Source organism: Protopterus annectens, chromosome 1.part2 (genome assembly GCF_019279795.1).
Source record: "Protopterus annectens isolate FY-2018-M chromosome 1.part2, PAN1.0, whole genome shotgun sequence".
NCBI classification, from domain to species: Eukaryota; Metazoa; Chordata; order Ceratodontiformes; family Protopteridae; genus Protopterus; species Protopterus annectens.
The window spans coordinates 676,045,913-676,071,915 of record NC_056727.1 but is presented as its reverse complement, the minus strand read 5'-3'; the positions used below and the strand labels follow the sequence as shown (position 1 = coordinate 676,071,915).

The 26,003-nt window shown below is 40.4% G+C and overlaps 1 protein-coding gene across 1 annotated transcript in view; it reads right to left on the bottom strand.

The window, feature by feature from the left end:
• SDCCAG8 (SHH signaling and ciliogenesis regulator SDCCAG8) overlaps positions 1-26,003 on the bottom strand; it is a 1,727,915-nt gene that overhangs the window by 72,465 nt on the left and 1,629,447 nt on the right. The window contains exon 17 of the mRNA XM_044058322.1: positions 3,328-3,454. Coding sequence (XP_043914257.1) covers positions 3,328-3,454 — 127 coding nt within the window. The remainder of the gene's footprint in view (positions 1-3,327; positions 3,455-26,003) is intronic.

Here is a 26,003-nt window from a genome sequence, read left to right as displayed (position 1 = left end):
GACAGATATCATCACTGCATAGCATCTGACTCTACTCCTATGTAGAAGATCAAAGATGTCTCCAAATTTATGGTAATTCCAGGGATGAGCAATCACATCAGTCCCACTGGCAGCCAGTCATGCAGTAAAAGCAACCCTCTCCTGCAAGCCCTTTGCCTTAACATTGAGAAATTAACTATATTTTCTGTCTACTTCCCCATGTCACACAGAAGCTAAAGCCAACCATTCATTCAAGCCTGCTCCTGGGTTGATAAAGTGTGTTGATGATGTGTGAAGGTCTGAACCGTTTGTCTTGATGAAGACTGATTCAATCAATATTTTCCAATAAGTATTACATCTGTACCCTTTCCTATGGTGTTATTTTGCCCAGTAACAGTATAAAATGCACCACTAAAAATAAAACATCATCATCATCATCTTTTGCATTCCCACTCCACAACATATGGCAAGCAAACTTTCTTGCGTCCCCCCCCCACCTTCACCAATAACAAAATATAGAATTAACTGACAGTCTTATCTGGTGTTCTGGAGACATGGCTTTACACCTTAGAACTTGATCTGTTAAGTATGTATGATAGATTTCACTGGGATTTTCAATTCACTACATTTCTAACAACATTCCAAACAGTGGTCCTAAACTCAATTTTTTAACATGAAGAAGTTACATTTTCAATGCAAATCATTAAGAACCACTAATGAATGCACTGTGTGAAATGACCCTTGATAACACCAAAAAAGAAAGAAAAAAACACCAAAAGAAAGCACAAACCTACAATGCAAGATATTGAGCATGTTTGTTCTGAAGTCGTCTGTTTAATAAAGGATGAAAACAAATTACTACATCATGGTCTTGTGTCTCCCTTTGGTATGTGTTATCTGATGTAAATTTTCAACATGCTACTGCATGACCTGATTTCATGAACGATGGCTCTGTTGATGCATATACATTTTCATCCCAAACAGACAGAGTGAAATTGTCCTTGGGGAAGTAATTACATGACAATAATGCCATGGTTTCTGTAGGATCCAAAACCACGTACATTGAAATCATGAGAAACGTGTACCAGGGAATTGTACAAGTCTGCATTTTGTTTTCAAATATAATCTCATAATAGCAGTTTTCTATATCTGACCTCATACCTGTAGTGTTCCTATTTCTTCACTGTTCACTAGCAGCATGATAACTATTACTTCTGAGATGCAGAACACACACTTTTAAACTTATAAGTACAAGCTGCATCAACTGCGCCAAGCAAATCATTGGGCAAAGAGTGAAGAATTTAGCATGATTAATTATTCAGGTAATCTTGTGACAGCAGTTTGCTATAAACCAGAGGTACAGATAATAAAAAATAGCTAAGGTTATAAGTATGCACTTATTTTGATGATGCAGTTTTACATTTACATTTTGACTATTTTAATCCTAAATCTTAACACTTTAACAACTTCCTTTGAGCAACTCATAGTTATGACAGTTCTTATTTTTCAGACTCAAGCCAAGGACTTTAAATCCCAAATGAAGTTTAATACTTATGTTAAGAAACTATTGTATGCATTACTTGTGGCTATTTCACTTTTTTAATGTTTTTGTATAATTTCATAAACATATACTTTTTAAACATCTTTATTAACATCACACAATGCATAGTGACATCATAAACATATGATTTTGATGTTTTGGTAAAATATTTCAAACTGATAGTTATAACTCAGCATATAAGTTGGCAAACAAAACCTTAGATCTCTGGCAATTTTTTACTATTGTCATCAAAATCATACACTAATGTTTTTTCTTCAGTGGGCATTCTGACTTTGACTACTGTCATGTGAACCAAAATATTTTTTGTTGGTACCCCAACAGAAAATGTCATGTTTTTTGAAATCTTTTTCTAATCTCACAGAGCAACATTATTACTTTTAATCATGAGGTATGCTTTTAAAAGATAACGTTGCAGTCTGGGCCTAAATAGTAAATCCTAGAAAACTTAAAATCTTGCATTTAATTTGTGTAAAATTGACACTTATCTTGTTAGTGTTCCATATTCTGTTCCTTCTCACCCTGCAGTGTAACTATTTTTCACTTCACCATATGAACATTACAGATACTATAACTTCTGCAGACCCAGAAGACATTTTTTTTTGGCAGGCTAAATATGTGGCATCACTTTCAAAACCATAAATCACCATTTACATTCTTGCTTTCAACAGTAAGCAGAAAACTTTGCCAAACTTAGTAAAAACCACATTACAGAAAATAGCAAAATTCTATACTGAGAGTCAAAATCAATGCAAATATTACCCAAAGTATGCAACGAGTCATTTTAGAAATACGGGTCAAAATACTTTTTGTAACATAGCAAATCTCTCTCCTGGAAAAAAATATTTACAATGAAATATTGCATTAATTTATTTGTTTTCCTGATATCTGTTTTATCCTATCCTGTGTAATGCAGAAGCCACAAATTATCCCAGCATGCAACAGATACAAGACACAGAACTATTACCGGATGAGATGCCAGTTCAATTCTCAGGTTGTATAAACACACACACACACACACACACACACACACACACACACACACACACACATATATATATTGGACACATACTTACTTACAGTCAGTTAAAGAGGATTACCAATTTAACTCCTGGCATGTCTTTGGATGAGGGAAAAATTGAGTTTCTGGTGAAAACTACTTGCCACTAAGTCTTATAACTCAGTGCTTACAACACTGGTCTTGTGAACCATGAATCATGAGCTCAAATCTCATCAAGGCCTCTTCTTGTGCTTTCAACTAACACATATGGGCAGATTTATTTGTATGGCATTTAGCACAGAGGACTAAGGCTACAGGGGCTGCTTCATGTAGTCTGGGGTTTGATTTCATCAGCCACCATTTGTCCACTTTGTGATTCTGAGCAAGTCACTTAACCAGCCAGTGCATTTGGACAAATTGATCGAGGCTCCTCAATGGTCTCCTGGACTCAGTGCCTAGTCTACCTTTGAACTTACTGCTGTTTCTTATTCTAAAATATATAATCTTCAAAGCCACTTAGAAATCCACTTCACTTACTCTGACGGATCACTTCACATTGACAAATACCTGTCCCATATACCATCGGCATGCAATTTCCATTAATTTGCTCTTCAGTAACTTTTTAAAATTTTCTTTCAATAAACAAACTCAAACATACAAGGGTCAGAATTCAGGCATTATAAAAAAAAAAAAACAAGGGAAAATAAATATCCTATTTCTTACAAATATTAAGCAAAAGTAGGTTAGTATCAATTATTTTAAACATCCTAAGGCATAAAGGATTCAGTACCTGAGTTTTTACAAAATGGACCTCTTTAGCAAGCATCTGTTTCTCTTTCAAAAGCTGGTTTTGTTTATTAAGCAGCTCTACTATTTGCTGTGCACTGGTTTGGCAATGCTTATCCAGCTGGTGCAACCTGGAAGAAAAAAACAGAATTGTTGCAAGTAACAGAAAGTAAGACATTGAATTTTGCATAGCACAGAAACAGATTTACACAGGAAACCCTGGGCATGATTGCAGGCTTCTATTAGCATACACAGTGAAAACAATAACATGCAAATTATGAGGAACTTCAGGAAACGTGCCTTGTGAGGCATTTAAGACCTCATATGCAGAGGCCCTTAACTGTAACCTGCCCAAGCAACAAATGCCTCTGAAGCTGAAACGCAAACAAACACCAATCACAGCCAATGTGTCACATAGTTCACACCACCAGTGTGCCACCCAGCAACAGTGCCTAAGGCAAGACAATGTACCTAACACTTTAGTCATAGGTGACTCTATAGTCCGGCACACTGATGTCCCTCTCACCAGGTTGAATAAGGAGAAAATTACAGTCAGCTGCCTGTCGGGTGCCAGGATCCGCCACATAACGCATGCACTCAAGTCACTCCACAACAAGTACAAATATGACTCTGTCATTGTCCATGTTGGAGTGAATAACTTGAGACGTACCTCCCTGGACTACATGAAAAGAGACATGGAAGAGCTCTCAGATCATGTGGCCCAGGCAGGTATGACCCTAGCCCTGAGTAGCATCCTGCCTTCGCCCAGAATGATACCACAATATAAGGATAAAATGATTGACTTCAACAATTGGCTAAGCTTATGGTGCCATTCAAAGGGGATCCAGTATCTGTCTGCCTGGGATGACATGATTGACAGACCACAATGCTTTGCCAGAGATGGTCTGCACCTGTCGCCCCTGGGATTCAGGTTACTGGCTAAGGCTCTTGCCACCCCTATAGTGCCTTTTTTAGGCAAACTTCAAAAGACAAAACCACCACCATAACAGGTACAAGCATGCAAAATCTGAAGGTAATGCTACTCAATGCTAGAAGTCTAAACCTCAAAATGCACTCTCGGGGCACTCCTAAAAATGGAGAACATCGATATCTGTGCAGTAACTGAGACCTGGTTCAAGGCTCCAGAGAGCACCCCTGCAATACCAGGCTACAACTCTTACCACACTTTTCGGCCACCAAACCAGGACCGAAACACTAAATTTGGAGGAGTGTCAATATTCACCAAGGATATTCACACCACCAGGCTAGTTGGCCAACACAATGTGTCTGAAATTCTCCAAGTGCAACTAACACTAGGTAAGACTGCAATCCAAATTGTAGCTTGCTACAGATACTCCACCATACCCCAAGATTCTCACTACACCTTTCTAAACATACTGGAAAATATTAAGATAGAACCAAACACCCTAATACTGGGTGATTTTAACTACCCTGCCATTAACTGGGAAAACTACTCATGTCCCAACACCTTTGCACAACGGTTCTTGGAATTCATAAATTCCAACGCCCTGGATCAACTAATCCATAGTCCCACAAGGGGCTCCAATATCCTAGACCTGGTCATCACCAACATGGGAAATCAATGCTCCATACCTATGGTCACCCCCTCGTTAGTCAGGTCTGACCATAAGCTAATCACCCCTAACATCCACATCCCACCCCCCAGTAAAGAAACCACCATAAAAAACTTCTCCAAAGCCAACTTCATGCTACTCAAGTCAGAAGTGACAAACTTCATGGCACCCATGCAGACGGGAACTGAAAGTTCAACTGCTGAATCCTACACTAAGGCACTGTACGAGCACATCCACTCATGCATGAATCGTGCCATCCCAAATAGAACCAAAATGCTCTCAGCCAAAAAGGAAGCCAATCTGGTGGTCCCCTGCCATAAACAAACTTTACAACAAAAGGAAGAAACTTTTGCAGAAAAGAGGAAAATCCCAGGAAGCAAAAAATTCCCTTACTAGCCTCAGTAAGAAACTGAGATGCCTCATAAAATCCTCCAAAGCTAGTTACGAAAATAAAATTGCCAAAGATTCCAAAGACAACCACAAAGCATTCTATAACTATGTCAAGAATCTAAATGGCAATGCTCAGATCTGCTCTGAGCTAAAACAGAATGGCATTAAATATACTGATCCGAAGGATATTGCCAATATCCTGGCAGATCGGTTCAGTGCCAACTTCACCCCCCTCTCGCCCCCTAAATGCCCCATCTCAATACCGGAAGATTGCCAAATTCCACTAATAACGGCCACACAGGTACAAACGCACTCTCTAAAGCCAAGAATACAGCATCCATGGGACCAGATGACATCCCGGGCTGTGTACTACATGAACTACAATATGAACTGGAACCTCACCTAAGTGTCATGTTTAATCATAGCCTCACCTCAGGTTTCGTGCCCACTGAGTGGCGCAGAGCTACAGTTATCCCAATCCACAAGGGGATCCACCTTGGATCCCAGAAACTACCGTCCCATCAGTCTGACAAGCCTTATCTGCAAGGCCATGGAGCATATTATCATGGAACTTGTAAACAAAGACATTGGCAACCTTCAAACACTGGACCCCACCCAGTTTGGGTTTGTGAAGGGCCGATCTTGTCTCCTGAACCTGATTGACTTCTTTGACTCAGTCTCCAGAGCCATGGACAAGGGTAAGGTGGTCCACACAGCCTATCTAGACCTTGCCAAGGCCTTTGACACCATCCCCCACTCTGGAATCATAGATAAACTTACTAAGTTGGGCATTAATCCCTATGTCACCCAATGGGTTGCTAAATGGCTTACTGATAGAACCCACACTGTAAAAGTAGCCGACTCCAAATCCAGCTCTAGACAAGTGGAGTACCCTAGGGTTCAGTCCTGGGGCCGCTCTTGTTTGGCATCTACTTCTTTGAAGTACAGGTCAACACTAAGAGACTCTGGCTAACAAAGTTTGCAGATGACTGCAAACTGGGAGCCATTATTGAATCCCCAAATGATGTGGATACTCTACAAAAGGGCCTTACAGAAACAGATGCTTGGTGCCAGAGCCATGGGCTCAAGCTCAATGCCAAGAAATGTATTGTTATCCCCTTTGGGAAAAAACATGTATCCATGAATTACCATATAGGTGGCAGTACACTAAACACAGAAAGTGTGATAAGAGACTTAGGGACACAGGTGGACAGTGGTCTAACCTTCGATAACCACATCGCCACAACAGTCAGGAAATCCTTCTATGTGGCACACCTCATCACGAAGGGCTTTTCATCCAGAAAAAAGGAGGTCATTGTCCCACTGTACTCATCCCTCATTAGACCCATTATAGAATACAACGCCCCATTTGGTATGTACCTCTCAAGACATCTGCAACAACTGGAAAGGCCTCAGAAATACCTCACTAAAAGAATCACAGGCCTAAAGCAGATGCCCTACGCTGACCGCCTTAAAAAACTCCAGCTATACTCTGTCGCATATCGTCTACTCAGAGGCGATCTCTGCTTAACATACAAGGCCATGTCAAACCCAGAGCTGTTGGACATGCTACACTTAAAGAAATCCCAATCCCTCAGAGCTACACGCTCCAGGGATCTAAACCTTGTCATCACAATAAACAAAACATGTTGGAGGGATAGGTTCCTGACCCACAGACTCCCTACACTCTGGAATAGATTGCCCATACATGTAAAGCAGAGTGCCTCCTTGGACCTCTTCAAGAGGAACCTTGACGATTGGATGGGAGAAAGGAAATTCACCCCAGGGATCACGTCAGTCGCCCTGCTAGACAGGGGTCCAGGAAAGTAAATAATGTGAGAAGAAATAGCCAGGGAATTGTTATGGCTAGGCTTGTATAGACCCTAGGGCTGATAGCCTAGTACCAACCTATGAACCTATGAAAGTGATATCTTTAAAAAAGGTTGTTGAGAGGAAGTTCAAATAATGCCTTTGGAAATTGGCTTTTAAAGCAACAAATGTACAGTGGATATTCAGTGATCCAAAGAGGTATATTAACATACAGGGGGCAAATCTTCAAAATCGAGACTGCTGACTTTTGGTAATAAATCTGTCCAGTAGCTGTCATATTTTGTCATTTGCTAACTTCAGAGACCACTCACTGAAAAATAAAATAGTGGTAGCTGACGATAACCAACACTACACATACTTGTACTGATATAAACGGCCATGACAAAGTCCTACAACATTCCACTTTCCAAGATAAAAAAAAAAGTTGGCTTCTGTTCATTCAACAGTATCGTTCCCAATTTGCCTTGTAGGATCTGAACTGCCTGCAGCAGGTGTGGATACCCTGCTCCTGAGCCATTGAACTTGGGCTACACCAGAAGTATCCTGTATATCAGACATACTAGGGGGATACATTCAAAGAAATGGTGGTCCGTGATGTTACTCTTGTAAGACTGAAGTTAGATTTTAAAATACTGCAGACACTCTTATGATCAGGTCTTGGATGGTGTATCATCATATCCTGGAACAGCAGCATGTAAAATCAGGCCACTGACATCATCTGACTAGGCCTCAGTAACAGAAGCTAGGACCATAATTTCTAATAAGTTTGTTTCAAACACAAATTTGCTATTGGTGGATCGAATATTACATAAAACTATTCTAACCCACTTAGCCCTCTAAATTTCATGTGAGCATACGAGTAAAGTACCATAGTTAATTTCCTACATCAGTGAAAACTTCTCCAGAGTCTATGACTAACCAGAATCTCAAACCAACAAAATAATCTTAAAAGTATTACTCTGCCTCAGGACTGCTGTATGGTACATTGTGGAAAGCAATAAATGTCTAGTACTCTCATGACCATGATAAAAATGTGCGAAAACAGACTACTTGTCATCAATAGTAAGGAGGGTCTTGTGTGTACATCAGAACTGTTTAATGTGAAGGTCAAAAAGTGATAATTCAATAAAAGTGTTTAAAAAAGTAATTACAAAGGAAGTAAAAAAATCAGACAAAAAAGTAAAGCTAATCACTTATTGCACTACATAGTTTGGGAATTGTACCCCACAGCAGACTGGTTACAAACATTTTAAGATGAATGAGTTGGGTATTTTGCTGGAACAGATTTTCCATATTTTGGTAAATATTAAGGCCAGACACATGGAATGTACTAATACAACAAACAAGAAACAAAGAGTTTGAGAATATATTAATGGACCAGTCAGACTCTATTCATTCAGTAAACAACACATAATCCAAAGACTGCACTCTAATCACTGAGGCATGGGTGGAGGTACTGTATGGGCCACAAGAAATGTTAAAACAGTAGGAGTGATAAGAAGAGAAATGAGACTGTACTAAATCGCAGACTGCACAGACACTGCTGAGTGAGCTGATCTACGAGAATAAAAAATTAGATTTGAGATGACACATCAGGTTTTCTCTCCATGAATATGGAAGTCAACAGACATCCAAGACCAGTTATCTTCTGTTTTGAAATAGTTCACTGGTTTGGCAGTTAGGTATGATCTTTACACTAGGTGACTCTAGGCAATGAGCACCGTGGAGCCATATTAAGGAAGCATAGTCGATTCACTAAGGTAATGAGAGTATGCAGGATCAATGGTTTAAAGTTTTGGCTTTTATGTCCTATTTTCTTTAGAATTCTGTAGGGGTAAAGCCATTTTTGGATGGGATGGAAGCCCTGGAAAATTGTCCAATTATGTAGACTGGAGCTACAAGACAGGATGGCTGCTGAGGGTACTTCCCACCAGTCAACCATACAAGATCAGGATGCTACAGAGAAAGCAGCTTTCCACCAGAACAGAGCAGTCCTAGAATCTGTCATCCAATTTAAATAGAAAATAAAGTGCAAGTAGGCAGTAACACTCTCTTTGGGTACTAGTAATTTATTTGTTTATTTTATATTTGTTGACCAGGTGTGTCCGACTGAGCTATTGCCCTTTTTCAGCGAAGACCCGAGAAGAAAAGTTCCAAAGTTATACAATGCAATGAAAAACAGAATACGGATACATTTCCACAAAAATTACAATAGAGAAGTTTTGGTAGTTAAAACACACAACTACTTATATGTATATTAAAAATAGAACTATAAACAAAAGGAGAATGTTATAAAGTAAAATAAGTTGTATGTTTTTGGGTTAAAAAGAGAAAGTTTGCTAAATATAGGCTTTTGTATGTTGAGTAGCAGAGACTTAAGAGGTAATAAGAGTTTCAGGGAGCAGAGTATAGAAGAAGCTTTGGAGACTGCCTAGGAAGCATAGGATAAAGCAGGTATTGCTAAGTTAGTTAATGCTAGGTTTTAGTAAATTAGTTTAACAGTACTATAAAGGTAATAATCATGGAGGTTGAGTACAATGGCATGACCAGTGTTTTTTAAAGTGATCTTTGGTTGCTAGCTTAAATTGTTTGGAGTGAGTCAAGGTCCTTATTTCTAGTGGTAGTATGTTCCATGCAATAGAGGGATGGTGGCTATATAAGTTGCACCCTGTGTTGGATTTGGGTTTATGGATTTTTAGTAGGTCTTGGGTTGAGCTGCAGAGAAGTCTGGTAGGGGAGTAGTGAGAGATGAGAGAAGATAGACTTGGCAGAAATTAGAATGGTATGATTTGGAGTTGAGATTGTAGGAACAGGTGAGGTAGTTCAGGCCAGTTCAGGTATTTTAGGGAGAGACAGTGGTGAGATTTATATGTTTGCTGAGCTGCAAATCTAGCTATTTTATGGTAGGTTGATTCTATGTTGGTAAGTAGGGAGGAGTTCAGATTTGTGAATATTTGAGAACAATAAGTAAGCATGGTAGAAGGTAGGCATGGGCAAGAGAAATCCTAGCTTCAGTAGTTATGAATTTATTGTTCCTGTACAGTAGTCCTAGCTTTAGGTGTTTTTTTAATACAATTGTTAATGTGAAGATCGAATTTTAGTTGGTCGTCAATGGTAATGTCATGCAGTTTTGTGCTATTTTCGACTTTTATAGGAGTGTTGTTTAGAGACCTTATGGAGAAGGAAGGTTTAATGTAGTTTGCAAATTTAGGCAGAAAGAGTAGTAATTCTTAAGGTTGAGGATGAGCTGATTATTAGTGAGCCATGTCTCTACAGAGTGGAAAGATGTCTGGGTATTTGTTAGGAGTTCTAAGGGGGAATTAGTGATAGTTATGACTGTAGAGTCATCTGCTTATTGGATAATGTTAGACTGAGGGCAAGAGGAGTGGAGTGAGTTGGTGAAAATGTTAAAGAGTAGAGGTCCAAGAATGGAACCTTGAGGTACACTACTACTTACTGAGAGAGGGGCAGATAGTGCTGAGTCCCATCTTACTGACTGCAGTCTATCAGAGAGATAGCTAGAGAACCATGCAACTGTATCAGGAGAGAAGTTTAAGTAGAAGAGTGTGTGAGACAGTGTCAAAAGACTTAGGTCAAGAAAAAGACAAGATATGAGTTTGTGGTTGTCTTTAGCAAGGGCTATGGTGTTGAAAAATGATAAAGCAGTGGATGTACTACGCAAGGGATGGAAGCCATGCTGCATAGGAATGAAGTTTTTCTTGTGAGAGGTAATGCATAACTTGTGTATACATTTCTCTAGGACTTTGGAGAGAGAGAGGAGAGGATAACGATAGGTCTGAAATTGGATATTTCTGTGGAGTTACCTCCTTTATGAATAGGAAGAGTGTAAAATTGTTTCCAGATAGAAGGAACTTTAGACTCAGAGATGGTGTGATTGATTAGTATAGATACAGGCATAGTAAGGGAGTGTGCAGCAATCTGGAGGAAGTCAGAAGGAATATTAACTGCTGATACAGAGCATGGTTTGAGCTTTGAAAGTAGAGTTGAGATATAGTGTGTGGAGACAGGTTTGAGAGAGAAGGAATCTACTGAGTTTATGGTTGATGGGTTTTATAGGGAGGTTTGAGAGGTTGGGGTTAAATAATTTGGAAATGGATTCAATAAAATAGGTGTTGAAGGTATTGGCAGTTTCTTCAGGTTTGGTTTATAAAATTCCAGATTTTTTGGATTAGATTTTAGTGTTTTGGGGGATTACAATAGAAGTCTTTTTTGTCTTTGTAATGGAGATGGAATACTTCATATTAGATAAAATGAAGTTTGCAGCACGGAGGTAAGCTTGGAGGCAATATTTTTCCTCAAAGTACTAACACATCTATGCTGTTGTTTGCCCAGCAACTTTTTTGTGTGGTCTGAGCTGTTGTCTTTTCTTTCTTGCTGAGTAACTGTATGAATGGAAGGTGAAGTCAATAACATCCTTACTCCCCCTTGTAAATCAATCATTCCAAACACAGTAGTCATCCACCACTGAGGTTTGGCTGGCTGATATTATGAATGGCCATCTGACATTATGACGTGCAATATCATCATCTCTGGGCAACTGGATTTTCATACAAACAATACTAGATAAGATATTGCAGGGACCATCATAGGAATACACACATTACAATTCTTGCCACCCTTTATGAGTATTTAGTAATGCTCATTTTCCAACCAAGCATGGCTGTGCATAACAACCCTGGTGTAAATCTGTGAAAAAAACATCAAAACATAATTTACCTTAAAGATAATCTATGTAGTACTTTGCTTGACCTGCAGTGGTAACTTATTCCATATGCTGGGAATATATTCAGTTAGGAACCTATCAATCTAGCAAGTCTTGTTTATTTGTTGGAGTGCAGCATTGAGATCTCCAGTATGGGCGTTTGCAGAGCCACTAGTTTTGTTAAGAAATAAGAAGTCAAACTGTATTTCATGGCTTGAAAAGACAGACACAGGTCACCTTATAGCAGCCAGTCAGCTACTGAGTACAAGGAGAGTTGGCAATCTTTTGGGCTAGCTGAAAGACTTAAGGTCTTTCATTTTTATTTATTTATTTATTTGTTAAAAATTATTGTGGCCTTTTCTAGTTGAGCAATATGCTTGGATTTAAACATAAGAAGGGGGGGGGGGGTGCATTGCAAATGTTGATGAGTCTGATAAGAAAAAGCATAGTGGTAAGATGATTTCTTTGGATCTTTAATATATTCCTGAGGTGGGAATAGCTTTTTTGCTGAACTCTGTTATGCTACAATATGTCTGCATTTAGCTATAATTTTCAGTACCCCAGGTATGTGTATATTCCAACCATTTTGGAACAGTTTAGAATAAGTAGCTGAACTGATAACAGTACCTAGTTTGAAATCATCAACAAACATGGTCAACCACACTTCAAGAGATATTGACTTGGTTTTAGCTATAAAATAGATAGCAAACAGGAGAGGACCCAACACTGATCCCTGTGGTATTCCGCTAGCTACAATTTTATGCTCAGAGTGGTTAACAGCAACTTTCAGTACTCGGGATCTGTTGGATATCCAGTTTGCAATCCAGCAATGGAGAGATTTATATTAAGTTTGTCTAACTTGTCAATAGTACCAGCATAGGGTGAAGTGTTAAAAACTTTGGCCAGGTTGCGATAAGTAGTATGCACAAAGTGACCACTGTCCACAGCTTCTTTAACCTTTTGAAAGAGGTTTACTAGGCTCAGAAGATAGGACCTGCCTTAAAAAAATAAATAAATAAATTGAATAGAGTCTAGATCAATTAAGTTTCCTTTGTCTGCATAATTGAGTCCTGCTATGAAACATTCCATGGTTTGCATACAAGGCTGGTGAGGCAGATGAGCCTACAATTACCTGGACCTGTAGAGAGGCCACTCTTGTATAGAGGGATCGGAGTGGCTGTTTTCTGGGCATCAGGGGTAAAAAACCTCTGATACGCTGAGGGTTGAACAATTTAAGCAGAGGCTTGAATAGGTGCATTTGGCACTGATATAAATGCCGTTTGGGGCATTACGTGGTAAACATTATTTTAGCTTAACCTTTTATGGGAATATGAAGACTTTTTCTAAGGAGATAACAGGGGAAATAAATTTTAAAGGATTGTAGGTGAAGCAATTTCAGTAGGTGGGATAAAGTTAGCACTCAGTTTATCAGCTAATACATTGACCATGCCCTTGAGACTGGAATGCGTGATATTAATATGGATGAGCTCACATTGTTGAACACTATTCCTTAACTTCATGATATAACTGAAGAAAGATTTTATTTTCCTTTGGTATCTGTAAAGACCTTATGTTTGTATTCTGCTTTGCATTTTCTAATAGTGCTTGTAAGTTCCTTGCTGGCATGCTTCAGTGTGGGTTGGGGATTTCTTACATTTCATTATTTTCCTTCTTTTGTTATACAGTTTATTAGTACAGGAGTTTCACTAGAGAGGCTAATTCCTTTCAATAAGGATGCCCTTGGTTTTCCCTTTTTTCACACGATACTGACTCATGCTCCTGTAATTTCAACTTCATTTAATGATCTAGCCAGACTGAGAAAAGAACTGGATAGAAATTTAGCGAGGTATTTGACAGTCTGTCAAGGTTTACTTAATTTGCCATTTCTCTTTGATAATATGTCAGCAATGTACTTTTTCTTCTTCACCTCTCAGCATTGCACTTAATTATGCTAAAATCACCCTTCTTATGTTTTACAGGTATATCAGGATTTGCATTCAGGCTCCAAGTGGCAGTCTATAAAGTTGTGTGTGAATTGGAATCATTCATCCACTTGGGGAAGTACCTAATTAATCCTATTCAACTTCTGCATTCTTCAGTTGTTTATCTTTAAAGGATGCAGATTGCTACTTTCAGTCTTCTGAGCTCTAGAAATTAGGAGCCCTGTTTTCTGTGAGTTTATTTGGACCTTCACTTAAGAGAAGAGCTCTTGACTGGGTGGACTCTTGGAACACAGCTGACAAATGTCATTAAAGATGCACATGTTCTGTTTATCTTATAAGAATGGACCATTCTTAAATATATCAGGTATGCTGCCATTACAAGACTAAATATGGTACTGAATCACAGTATATACTGTAATATTTTTGTCTTGTAGTCTTGTTAAACTACAGGTTTCCCTGTGGAAAAGGACAGGCCTATTAAGAAACTCAGATGTATTTTTAAACACCTTTATTGAATTATCACTTGTGACACAGGCAAAACTAAATTTATATAAAAATAATCAACCATATTAACACGTTTATATTTATAAACATTGTACATCACATATACTGTTATATATCATATAATCAAATCAACATTATACATGTTGTTCAACTCCTGCCTTCTCTTAAACCTCGTTACTCCTACAAAATATTTTTTATGCATGCACTGTTCCCACAACTTCCATTTTTTTATGTAATTTATTCCTACCCTTTTCTAAGAATCCCTTTTCTTGTTCTTTTATTTCTCTTACAATATTCACTACAAGTACAGTTTAAATTTTTATTTCCATTTTCTAGTAATTAAACCTAAAAAGTCATATTATCTCTAGGCAATTCAGATCCTGTACCCCAGCAAAAAATAAATGTCCTTAGTTTCACTCATTTGCTCACCTAGTATTTCTGATAGAGTACTCTGCAGGGAATTTTTGAAGTCTACCAACTCATTACACTCCAAGACCATATGCTCTCTGGTAACCCTTTCTTCTGCATTATACCTCCAACATTTACCAACTACCTGAGGGAAAACTCTTTGGAGTCTGCTTGGGGTATAAAATATTAAGCAAACACTTCCTGGCAAAAATCCTAAATTTTCTAAAAGGATTACATTATTCTACAACCTGGTGGATGTTAAGCTGCCTGGGTATGAAGCCTTAATAACTAGCTAAAAAGTGCTCTCTAATTGTCCCCTCATGTGAGGGAAAGTGACTTCACAGGGTTTGCAAAATCTGTAAACCTTTCTTCAATCCCCTTGGGTTACAAGAAAACTTTCTTCACTAGACTGCAAAATGTTAAGCATGCAATATGTTTATGGATTTTCTACTACACTGTTTACTGATGGACTGTTATATTTGTCAAGAGATTTATACAGTTGTCTTTGGTAAATTCTGGACAGTTTTAAACATTTTTTGACAAGTTTTTCTTCATATCAAGAGTGATATGTTTTACCTCAAATCTTCTAAAAAGGTTAGTACAACATGCAATATGTGAGGCTGCATTAGATGGAGGGTGGAGAATACTGGCTCTTTCTTTATAGATGGATGGATTTAAGAGTATTTCTTAATATCTCCTAATTAGCTGACATCCTGCAACTGACATTTTGAGAGACATTAAAGGAGTCACAGAGAAGGGGTCCAAATGATGGAGTGAGTCCCCAAAGTAAGGAGAAGCAGGAAGATCAGGAGACATCTGAAGAAGAAATACTGACATGGGAAATAAAAAGAGATTTAATATGGTGTAATATTTATGCCAAGGAGAAAGCAAAACGAACCAACACAAAACGAGCAGAGCCAAAGACATTTGAATGGAAATACAGGCAAAGGAATCTGGCTAGGGAAAACTTTACAATACAAAAAATAACAAGACAAAGAGGAAAAGTAGAAAAGGAGACCAGTATGGAGAGGTTAAAGAAATAGAAACTGAGGTTAAGGGGTACCTGCAAACTGAAGGCTTCAGTGTAGAAATTCTAATGCAGAAAGCACAACAGGACAGAGCAAATGATATCCAAATTATGGCAAAACCAGTGGAACAGGAAACAATTGGTCAGGTACCATATCAAGATATTTAGAGCCTTCAACAGGAAACCAGTATAATGGCTCACTTAAAGCTAGACAAGGGAAGGAACAGGAGATGGTGAAAACTCTGATGCAGTCAATGTTGAGGAGTGATATGTCAGTGAGTTCCCATATGACAGAGCAACAGATGGTAGAGTATGAAATTGAAGATAAGGTGCCACAGGAAGATGCTACAGAATTTTCTATAGAATGCCAGCAGAAAGTGGAAAACACAGGATGTGCCCTCAGGCCGGAAGAAAATGAACTAAGGGAAGAATTGCTTGATTTAATGGACATAGATAGATCTATTAAAATCAATAAAAGAAATAGACTGCAGAAGGTCAATAAAACCCAAAAGTCAGAAGTCTGATAAAACAAATGAACACAGAAATTAGGACTGTCCATAGAGATCCATGTGATATAACAGAAATAAACAGGATATCTTACTGTGCAGCTAAATTAACAACTGATAAAGTTCTACCACAAGGGCACAGGGTAGCGAGGCAAAGGAAGGGGAGAAATCGAATACCATCATGGAAGTATCGAATACAGAAAAATATAAAGCAATTAAGACAAGAAGTGTCACTGTTAGAAGACTATAGAAGAGGGACTAGATCAACAAAAATACTAAGAAAGAAAGATGTGATTAAAGCAGTGTGCAGTATTAAACAGACCAGGATCTTTCCTGCACTATCACAAATAATAAATTAAACATTTCAGCACAGGTAGAAAACTTAGTAGATACACAGATAAATATAAAGGAAAAGTGCAAAATAGGCAATTTAGTGATGACCCAAAAAGTTTGAGAGAGATTTGGGAAATAAGGTAAAGGGAATTGAAAGACCGTCAAAAAAAGAAGAATTAGATGCATTTTGGAGAAGTATCTATGAAGATCCTGTGGAACACAACAAAGATGCTAAATGGATAAAAGAAGTAAAAAAGAATAAGAAGTTTAAAGGTACAAGATAGGAAATGGGATGAAGTAACAGCCAGAGAAATTGAAACAAAGTTAAGAAAAGCCCCTAATTGGAAAACCCCAGGACCAGATGCAGTGCCTAAATTTTGGTTAAAAGTATTAACATCTTTGCAATGAAGACCTAGTCATGAGTAAGAAATAGAAGTTATGTCCTTACCATAACGTTCCATGTGGAGTGTTCATCTCGCCTTTGTTCTTACACATGGGTTCGGAGCCGATCCTCGGCTCCGTGTCGGCCGCTTGCAAGCTCTGCATCGAGAAGAAGCTCGAGATCACCTAATACCCACAATCCCCCTCTGCCTTTACCTCAGATCTAGTTTGCAAGCAAACCAGCCATAGAGAGCACACACACATACCAAAATTTACATAATGATAGGATCATCTATATACATATATATATATATATATATATATATATATATATATACACAAGTGTATCATACAATACAACTATTGCAACTGCAGAAGGAGAATACTCCAGACCAGGCACCAAATCGAACGTTCTTCCTAAGGGTGGGAAGGGTGGGAGTGTAAGAACAAAGGCGAGATGAACACTCCACATGGAACGTTATGGTAAGGACATAACTTCTATATGTGAGAGTGTTCAATCTCGCCTTTGTTCTTACACATGGGTAGCGTCCCTAGCTCCATGATCCTGAGGAACTCATGGGAGAACGTTCTTGAGCACAGTGGAACCAAAGGTTGCCCTATCCCTAGAAACCCTGTCCACTTTGTAATGAGAGATAAATGTATGTGGTTTAGCCCAAGTAGCAGCCGCACAAATCGTGTCTAATGGTAGCGAGCTGCGTGAGCTAAGGATGTAGACACTGATCTCGTAGAATGTCCTTTAGGTTTGACCGATAAGGTTTGATTAGAAGCCTCATAAACGTATGTGATACAATCAGTTAGCCATTTGGAAAGAGTTCGTTTCGTAACTGCTACACCCTTCCTGCTGTCAGCAAAGGCTACAAACAGTTGATCAGATTTCCTGTGATCTTTTGTTCTATCCAAATAAAACCTGAGTATGGTCTATGGACAACAATTTGCAACATATATAATATTTATTTGATTATTGGTTTGAAAGGGGTAATTCAAAATGGATTGATATTATATTATTATTTAGAAGAGCAAACTTTGGAGGGGAGAGAGAGAAGGATACTCGAAGGATACTCTGAGTGAAAAAAATAAATAATAAGTGTTTAATAGAGAAGAGACACTCAGACCACACTGCTAAGCGGATGATGAGCCATAGGTTTTCCATTTTCCAAATTAAAAATTTCAATGGGCAACTGAGTTTGGTTCAAAGGGGGGGGGCAACATCAATTTAAAGAGAGGTTCAGATCCACGGTGATGTAGGAATTCTAACTGGTGGTCTGATATGAAAAGATCCTTTTAAAAAAGCTTTACAAAGTCTGTGAGCCATAATAGGCGCACCACATTCTTCCACATGAAAGTTAGAAATGGCAGCCAATTGCACTCTTAAAGTAGCAGGAGAAGCTCCTTCATGAAACAATTCTGTCAAAAACTCCAAGATCTTGTTCAACGGAGCTATAACAGGGTCCAAATGATGTGAATTAGCCCAGAAGACGAAACGTTTCCATTTACTGGTGTAGGTTTTTGTAGTGGAAGCTTTATGAGAAGCCACCAAAATATTCTGAACCGCCGGTGTAAGGGAATCAGACCTGGCTAGAAAGGGAAGCGGAGTAGCCAAGCTGCTAGATGGAGTGATTAGAGAGATGGGTGAGGAACTCCTGACGAGTGAGTCAGTAGATCTGGCTCTGGGTCCAGCATCCAAGGTCCCCGAATGCGGTGATGCAATAGAAAGGGGAACCAAATTTGACGAGGCCAGAATGGGGCAATGAGGATTATCGTCCTCTGAAGTTTGTTGGCTTTCTGCAGAAACTTTGCAATCAGGGGAAATGGAGGAAAAGCATACAGGAGACCCGGGGGCCAATCGTGCACCAGCGCGTCCCTGGGGACTTCCCTGGAGGGGGTAATAGGGCAAAGTAGCTCCTGCATTTGGCGTTCATTGGAGACGCAAACAGATCGCAGGAAGGCTGGCCCCACTTGTGAAATATCATGTTCGCAATTGACTGTTTGAGGGACCACTCGTGAGGCAACAGTATTGCTCTGCTCAGCCTGTTGGCTATGACGTTGGATGACCCCGGGATGTGCGTTGCGATCAGAAAGCGACCCGTGGACTCTGCCCATTGCCAAATTCTCATGGCCTCTCTGCATAGTTGATAAGACCTGGTTCCCCCTTGCTTATGTACCAGACTACGGACATGTTGTCTGTCTGAACTGCAATAGTCCCTAGAGGAAGCTAAAAACACTGCCCTCAACTCCAGAACATTGATGTGCAGATTGTACTCCAGATTGGTCCATTCGCCTTGGACTGTCTGTCCCTGAAGGATGCCCCCCCACCCAATCAGGGAAGCGTCCGTGGTTATCGTCGCTGACGGTGTGGGTAGCACAAATGGTCTTCCGCTGGAAAGGTTGCAAGTCTGAAGCCACCAAGTTAGGTGTGATTTGCATGTGTTTGTTATCAGAATTTCGTGTGTCAGAGGTAGCTGTTGGAACGACCATTGTGCAAACAGCAGCCATTGTAGAACTCTCATGTGCAGTCTTCCCAATGGTATCACAATGAGAGGAGCTGCCATGAGACCCAAGACCTTTAGAACCAGTTTTGCCGGGAATTTTTTGGACGACAGAAGGAGAGAAATGTTGTTTTGAAGTGCGACTATCCTTTCTGTAGGAAGCCTTAGAATCAAATGATGCGTATCTAATTCTGCTCCTATGAATAAGATATGCTGTGATGGCTGTAGTAAAGATTTTTCGAAATTTACGGAAATTCCGAGGTGAATACAAAGTTGTAGGGTGTAATCCCTGGCCTGCATCAGTTGATGCCGGGTGGTGGCAGACAGGAGCCAGTCGTCCAGATATGGAAACACCTGGAATCCTAGGCGCCTCAGATGAGACGCTACCACTGCCATGCATTTGGTGAAAACCCTGGGGGCTGAGGTCAGACCAAAGGGCAGGGCTCGAAACTGGTAGTGACTGGCTCCCAGCCGGAAGCGCAAATGATCCCTGGATGCCCTGGCCATTTTGATGTGGTAGTAGGCGTCCTTCAGATCTATTGAGCACATCCAGTCGTCCTTCTGTAGGAATGGAAGGATCGATTGAAGCGTGACCATTCGGAACTTTTCCTTCTTGACAAAGGTGTTGAGGTTGCTTAGGTCCAGAATCGGCCTCCAGTCCCCTGTCTTCTTTGGAAGTAAAAGAACCTTGAGTAAGTCCCGAATCCTTTTTGGTCCGCTGGGACTGGTTGGATGACTCTTTTTCTAGCAGCTTTGAAATTTCTATAGCTGCTGGGTCTCGCAGATGGGCGGTACATCTGGGAGTTTTTCTTTGGAATGGGGTGGATAGGAATGGTATTTTGTAACCTCTGGTAACAACACTTTTTACCCAGTTGTCTGTAGTAAAGTTTTGCCAGGCCTGAGGGTATAAAGCTAAGCGACCCCTGACTGCCTCCAGAGCAGGACAGTCGGGCCTCCTCTCAGGAGTGCTGGAAAGGTTTTCCAGGGGGGGTATCCCTGTCACCTTGGTTTTGCGGACCCCCTCTGCCGCCAGGGTGGCGTCTTCCACCTCTGCCCCCTCCTCTGCCTCTAGAGGGGGCATCACCCTGTGTGCCTGGGAAAGATCCTTGGGGTTTTCGAAACCACATTTTCCCACCACGTTGCCCTTTGGGGTACGGTCTGGAAGGGGTGGAAAAACGGACTCTGACCACAGACAGAGTCTTTCCCTCCTGTTCACACCGGGTAAGGGTCTCCTTTAATTTAGGGCCAAAAAGTGTGGCACCATCAAATGGGGCGTTAGTAAAGGAAGACTTGAAGGCTTCCGCAAATGAACATAAGCGCATCCAGGATTTCCTACGAAGAGCAATCGCTGAAGCCGCTGCCCTACTCGATCCTTCGGCTGCGTATGATATCAGCCTCATGGATGAGTTAACATGGGATGTAAGGGTATTTAGATGTGCTGAAACTTTCTCTGAGACCGCAGCATCTGTAGTACCCTGGAGGGTATCTCCCAACTCTTTGACTAGATCCCTCTGTAAGCGTGTAAAATGGGTCAAATAGTTCAGGGACCGCATAGAAAAAGCCGCTGAACTAAAAATGCGCTTCCCGTATCTGTCCATAGTCCTAGAATCTCTGTTAGGCGGATGGACAGATGAGGAAGATTCTGACATCTCCTTTTTCGTGGCCGCTGCCACCACCATGGTGTCCACTGGAACTCCTTTAGTGAGGTAAGCCTTGTCTTGGGGTGCAGTGATGTACTTATTAGGCTTCCTAGGGACCGGTTCCACCGTGTCAGGTGTCTCCCAAGCCCTTCGAGCAATCAACTCCATTAACTCATCGAAGGGCGGAGTGACCCAGGAGGAGGAAGGGCGAGCACCAAATGCCTTCAGCAAGACTGACTCATCCTCAGAAGGGGGGAGGGACTGCCAATCACCTCTCTGCTTCAGGATCTCCAAGATCTCAGAACAAGAGACATCTTCTGAAGGTGACTTTGGGGACCCTTCTGACTCATCCAAGTCAGTATCGGATGTTAAAGATTCTTGTGGAGAATCTAAGTGTCTCCTCTTACACAATCTTTTCCTAGGGACCTCTTGGGGAGCATCGAAGAAGCCTCCGAGGAAGAGGGGGCACCCTCCAGGGGTGGCTGAGACACCGGTGCTCAACGCTTGGATGTGGCCGTTGGTGCAGAGGAAGATAACGGTCCTTTATGGGGAGGAGAGGCTGCTTCTACTGATGTGGTTGTCTGGGTAGACAACACCTTCCTCATGAGATCGAAGGCCCCGGGTCCCGAGTCGAGGAATCTCCCGGTTCAAGAAATGGGAAGAATCCCGAGACAGGCACCGAAGGCATCGACCCGAGGACGGAGCCGAATCGATCCGCCCGAGGCCCCGAGAGGAAGAGTCGGAACCAAACGTCGGTTCGACTCTCGGCCCCGGAACCAAGGACGGATCGTCGGCTCCGAGACTCCGGTACCGGATCCGACGGAGTCGAGGTGAAAGGAGCAGACCGAGAAAAGGACGGTTCTGGCACCGAGGGCTCCACAATCAGTAGATCAACCTCTTCCGGCTCCAAAGACTGGACAGGTCTCGGAGGAGGAAAGGATGGAGATAATGGGAGGCCTTCAAGTTTCGACACCAATTGGGTGGAAACCGAGATAAGTTTGGATAGGGCCGAATGTTCCAATAACTTCTGCACCACACGGTCCACATCGATATCGGAGAGCTTAGAAGAACGGGTCGAAGGAACCGAAGACGGAGCCGACCTCAATAGTGTCGAGGGAGGGAGCTCCATCACCGGTTCCAAGACTCGAGGCTCGGAAACTGACAACAGTTGAACACTCGGCCCCGAAGTCTGTGGAACTGGTGATCTAACTTTAGTCGAAGAGCTCGGAGCCGATGACTTGGGCTCCGACGTCTTCGATTCCTTCGAGGACTTGGATGCCTGGTCAGAAGCATCCAGAGCCTCCTGAAAGGAAGGTTTTAATAAACCCCTGTCCATAAGTTTCCTGCGCCTATCTGTCATGACCCTCCCACTGAAAGAATGACAAATAGAGCAGTCTTCTTGCAGATGGAGAGGGCCAAGACAGTAGACACAGGAACTATGATTGTCAGTTACTGACATTTTTTGCCCACATTGGCAACGCTTGAACCCTGATTTGGCCTTTTCAGACATGTCACTCTAAGTAGAAAAATAGTCAAATCCAGTAAAAAGTCAAGTCCGGTAAAATTGTCAAATCCAGTAGTGAAAGTCAATCCGGTTGTCAAATCCAATAAGGGGTGGTAGGCCCCGAAGAGAACTCTAACTAAGTTTTATAACTTAACGGTACCGAGATTCCCTTATACCTTACCACACACACACAATTTATCACTAAATAGCTTATAACACTAAAGTACCAAGAAAAAATACAAGAATAAAATTCTAAATCTTATCTGAGGTGCTCGAGCTCGACCCAGTGATGCGAACGCTGCAGCGGCAAACTAGATCTGAGGTAAAGGCAGAGGGGGATTGTGGGTATTAGGTGATCTCGAGCTTCTTCTCGATGCAGAGCTTGCAAGCGGCCGACACGGAGCCGAGGATCGGCTCCGAACCCATGTGTAAGAACAAAGGCGAGATTGAACACTCTCACATCTATTTATATGCGCACCCCGAACAGACACCAATCTGGCTAACAGATAAAACAATGCTCCTACTTAAGAGTGAACCTGCAAGCTACCCCAACGACGACATATAAACTATACACAGGAACTGATGCTGACAGAGTTTATAGTCATTTAGAAGAAAACTCGATTAGGACAGTAGAACAAAAGGGCAATAAAAGAAAGTCATATGGAACAAAGGAACACTTGTTGTTAAAGTCATAGTAGTGAACTGTAAAAAGCAGAAGAAACTAAGTATGGTATGGATAGACTATAAAAAAGTATTTGACAGTATCCCACATTCATGGATAAGACAGTGCTTAAAAATCTATGATCGATTTTACATTACAGCAACCTTGAAACAGTGGCAAACCACTTTGCAGTTAAGCCATGATAACGGACAAATTATTCCAGGATAAAAACTCAAAGGGGGATATTCCACTGTGACTCTGTCACCACTGCACTTTTGTCTTACCCTTAACCCATTAAGCTGTCTACTTACAGATTAGGTCATGGCTACAGTATGGCACCCAGCAAACAACAAAATGTAAAGACTTCTCATCTTCTTTTTATAGATGGTTTAGAACTGTATAGTTCATCAGATGAGAAAGTAAGAGCAGAAGTGCAAGTGGCCAAAACCTTTTCAGATGATACAAGAATGTCATTTGGTCTTGACAAATGTGCAAAAGCAACCGTTAAAGCAGGAAAGCTGCAGCATAAAAAAAACATCAGTTTGGAACAGGGATGCAATATAAAAGAACTTGAGCAAGATGGAGTGTATAAATATTTGGGAATTGCTGAAGGATCAACAATAAAACACGAACAAATGCAAAAAAAATTAGTAAGGAATATTTTAGAAGTATTAAATTAATACTGAAAACGAAATGTTGACATCTAGGAACAAAGTCTAAGCTGTAAACCAATTTGTTTTTCATATCCTAACTTACAGTTTTGGAGTGACTGATTAGGTCCAAAAGGTGTTCGATATGTTGGACAAGAAAACAAGAAAGCTGCTTCATGCCCATCAAATGATTTATAAAAATCACTGCATACCAAGACTATGTATTTATTCCCTGTTCTGAAGGAGGTACATGCCTCCTTAAAATTGATTACATGTACAGATCTGCAATTGTGGGACTACATACATATCTGCTGACCTCACAAGACCCAAACATAGTTAAAGTTTTGAAACATGAGGAGAATAAGTCTACGATGACTTCCCCGCTTAGTTTAGCAGAAGCATATTGGCGTCAAGAATGGAAATCAAATCAGAAGTAGATAAAAATCAGGCAGCAACTGAATGTGCCAAAAAACAAAAGAAAGCATGTAAGGTGAAGGATCAGATGCTAAGGCAAGAAATGTGGAACATGCATAAATATAGCTGCAAGTATAGAAAACACTTGGAAGAACTTCATGCTGATCAGGATCAAATGCAGGAATGGTTAAGGAGAGGTGAATTTAAACCAAAAGATGAAAGGTTAATATTAGCGGCCCACGATAGTGGACTATGTACATGTTGGTTTCCAAAGTCCACTGAACATGTGGATGTGGGAGTGACAGACAACTGTAGGTTTTGTAAAACAAAATTGGAAACATTTACACATTTTGTTGCTGGTTGTGATATACTAATGGCAGAAGGACTGTATACTGAAAGACATAATAACATGGCAAGACTGTTACATTGGGGATGTGCAAACATTATAATACTGAAGTAGCTGAAAAACGCTGGAAACCTGAGCCACAAAGCATTATAAAAATAATGCTTATATCACATGGGATCACCCATTACAAACAGTTAAAAAATAGATGCAAGAAAACCAGATATAGTAGTCCATGTAAAGAAAAAAAATAGCACTGATCATTGAAATTGTTACACCCAGTGACTACAGTGTCTTACATGCAGAGAGACAAAGTCATAAAATACCAGGATTTGCAGGCAGAAAACAGGGCAATGTGGAGGAAGGATACCTCGAAAGATCCAAAAGTAGTAGGAGCAATGAGTCATAAAAAATAATTTACAATTGCAATACATGTAACTCAGACGAACTGCAGGAGTCATTACCAGACACATTGCCGGTGCTGCGAAGAGCACTTCTGGCTAGCATCAAAGACTGAAACAAAATTAATTTCATGAATTTTAACCATATTTTGACTTAGAAATGGGTTCCATTTCCGTCATACTATTAGAAACCCAAAAGACTTGGAGAAATTAAAAAAAGAGATTCATACTTCTCAAATGATAAATAAAAAATCAGTGTATACTAAGATTATATATGCTATTCTCTGAAGGAGGTATGGGCCTCCTCAAAACTGATTACATGTATAGATGTGCAGTTGAGGAACTGCATATATATCTGCAAAGTTCAGGAACATGTGGGAGAAACAGACAAATGCAGGTTCTGTAAAAAAAAGAATTAGAAACAGTTACATATTGTTGCTGGGTGTGATATACGCATGGCAGACCATGTGTACACTGAAAGGCACAGTAATGTGACAAAATGGTTGTAATGGGGATTGTTAAAACACTATAATATAGAAGTAGCCAAGAAGCACTGGAAACATGAACCACAAAGTATTATAGAGAATGATGAAGTGTACATCTCATGGGATTGTTCATTACCAACAATTCACAGTGAAGGTGCTGTGAAGAGCAATTTTGCCTAACAACACAGACTGAAGCAATACTAATTTCATGAACTTTAATTATACCTTGACTTAGGAATGGGGTTCATTCCCATCATGGTATTAGAAACTAAAAAGATTTGGAGAAATTAAACCAAGTGACCTGGTAAAGGTGGGTTATTCTGGGGGATTGTGAGGGGGCTGAATCCATGAGTTTATAGAGCATCTGTAATGCATTATGCTCTCTAGTGCCTCAGAATTGGCGATAGGTGACAAAGCCAGATACTAAATTCTCAC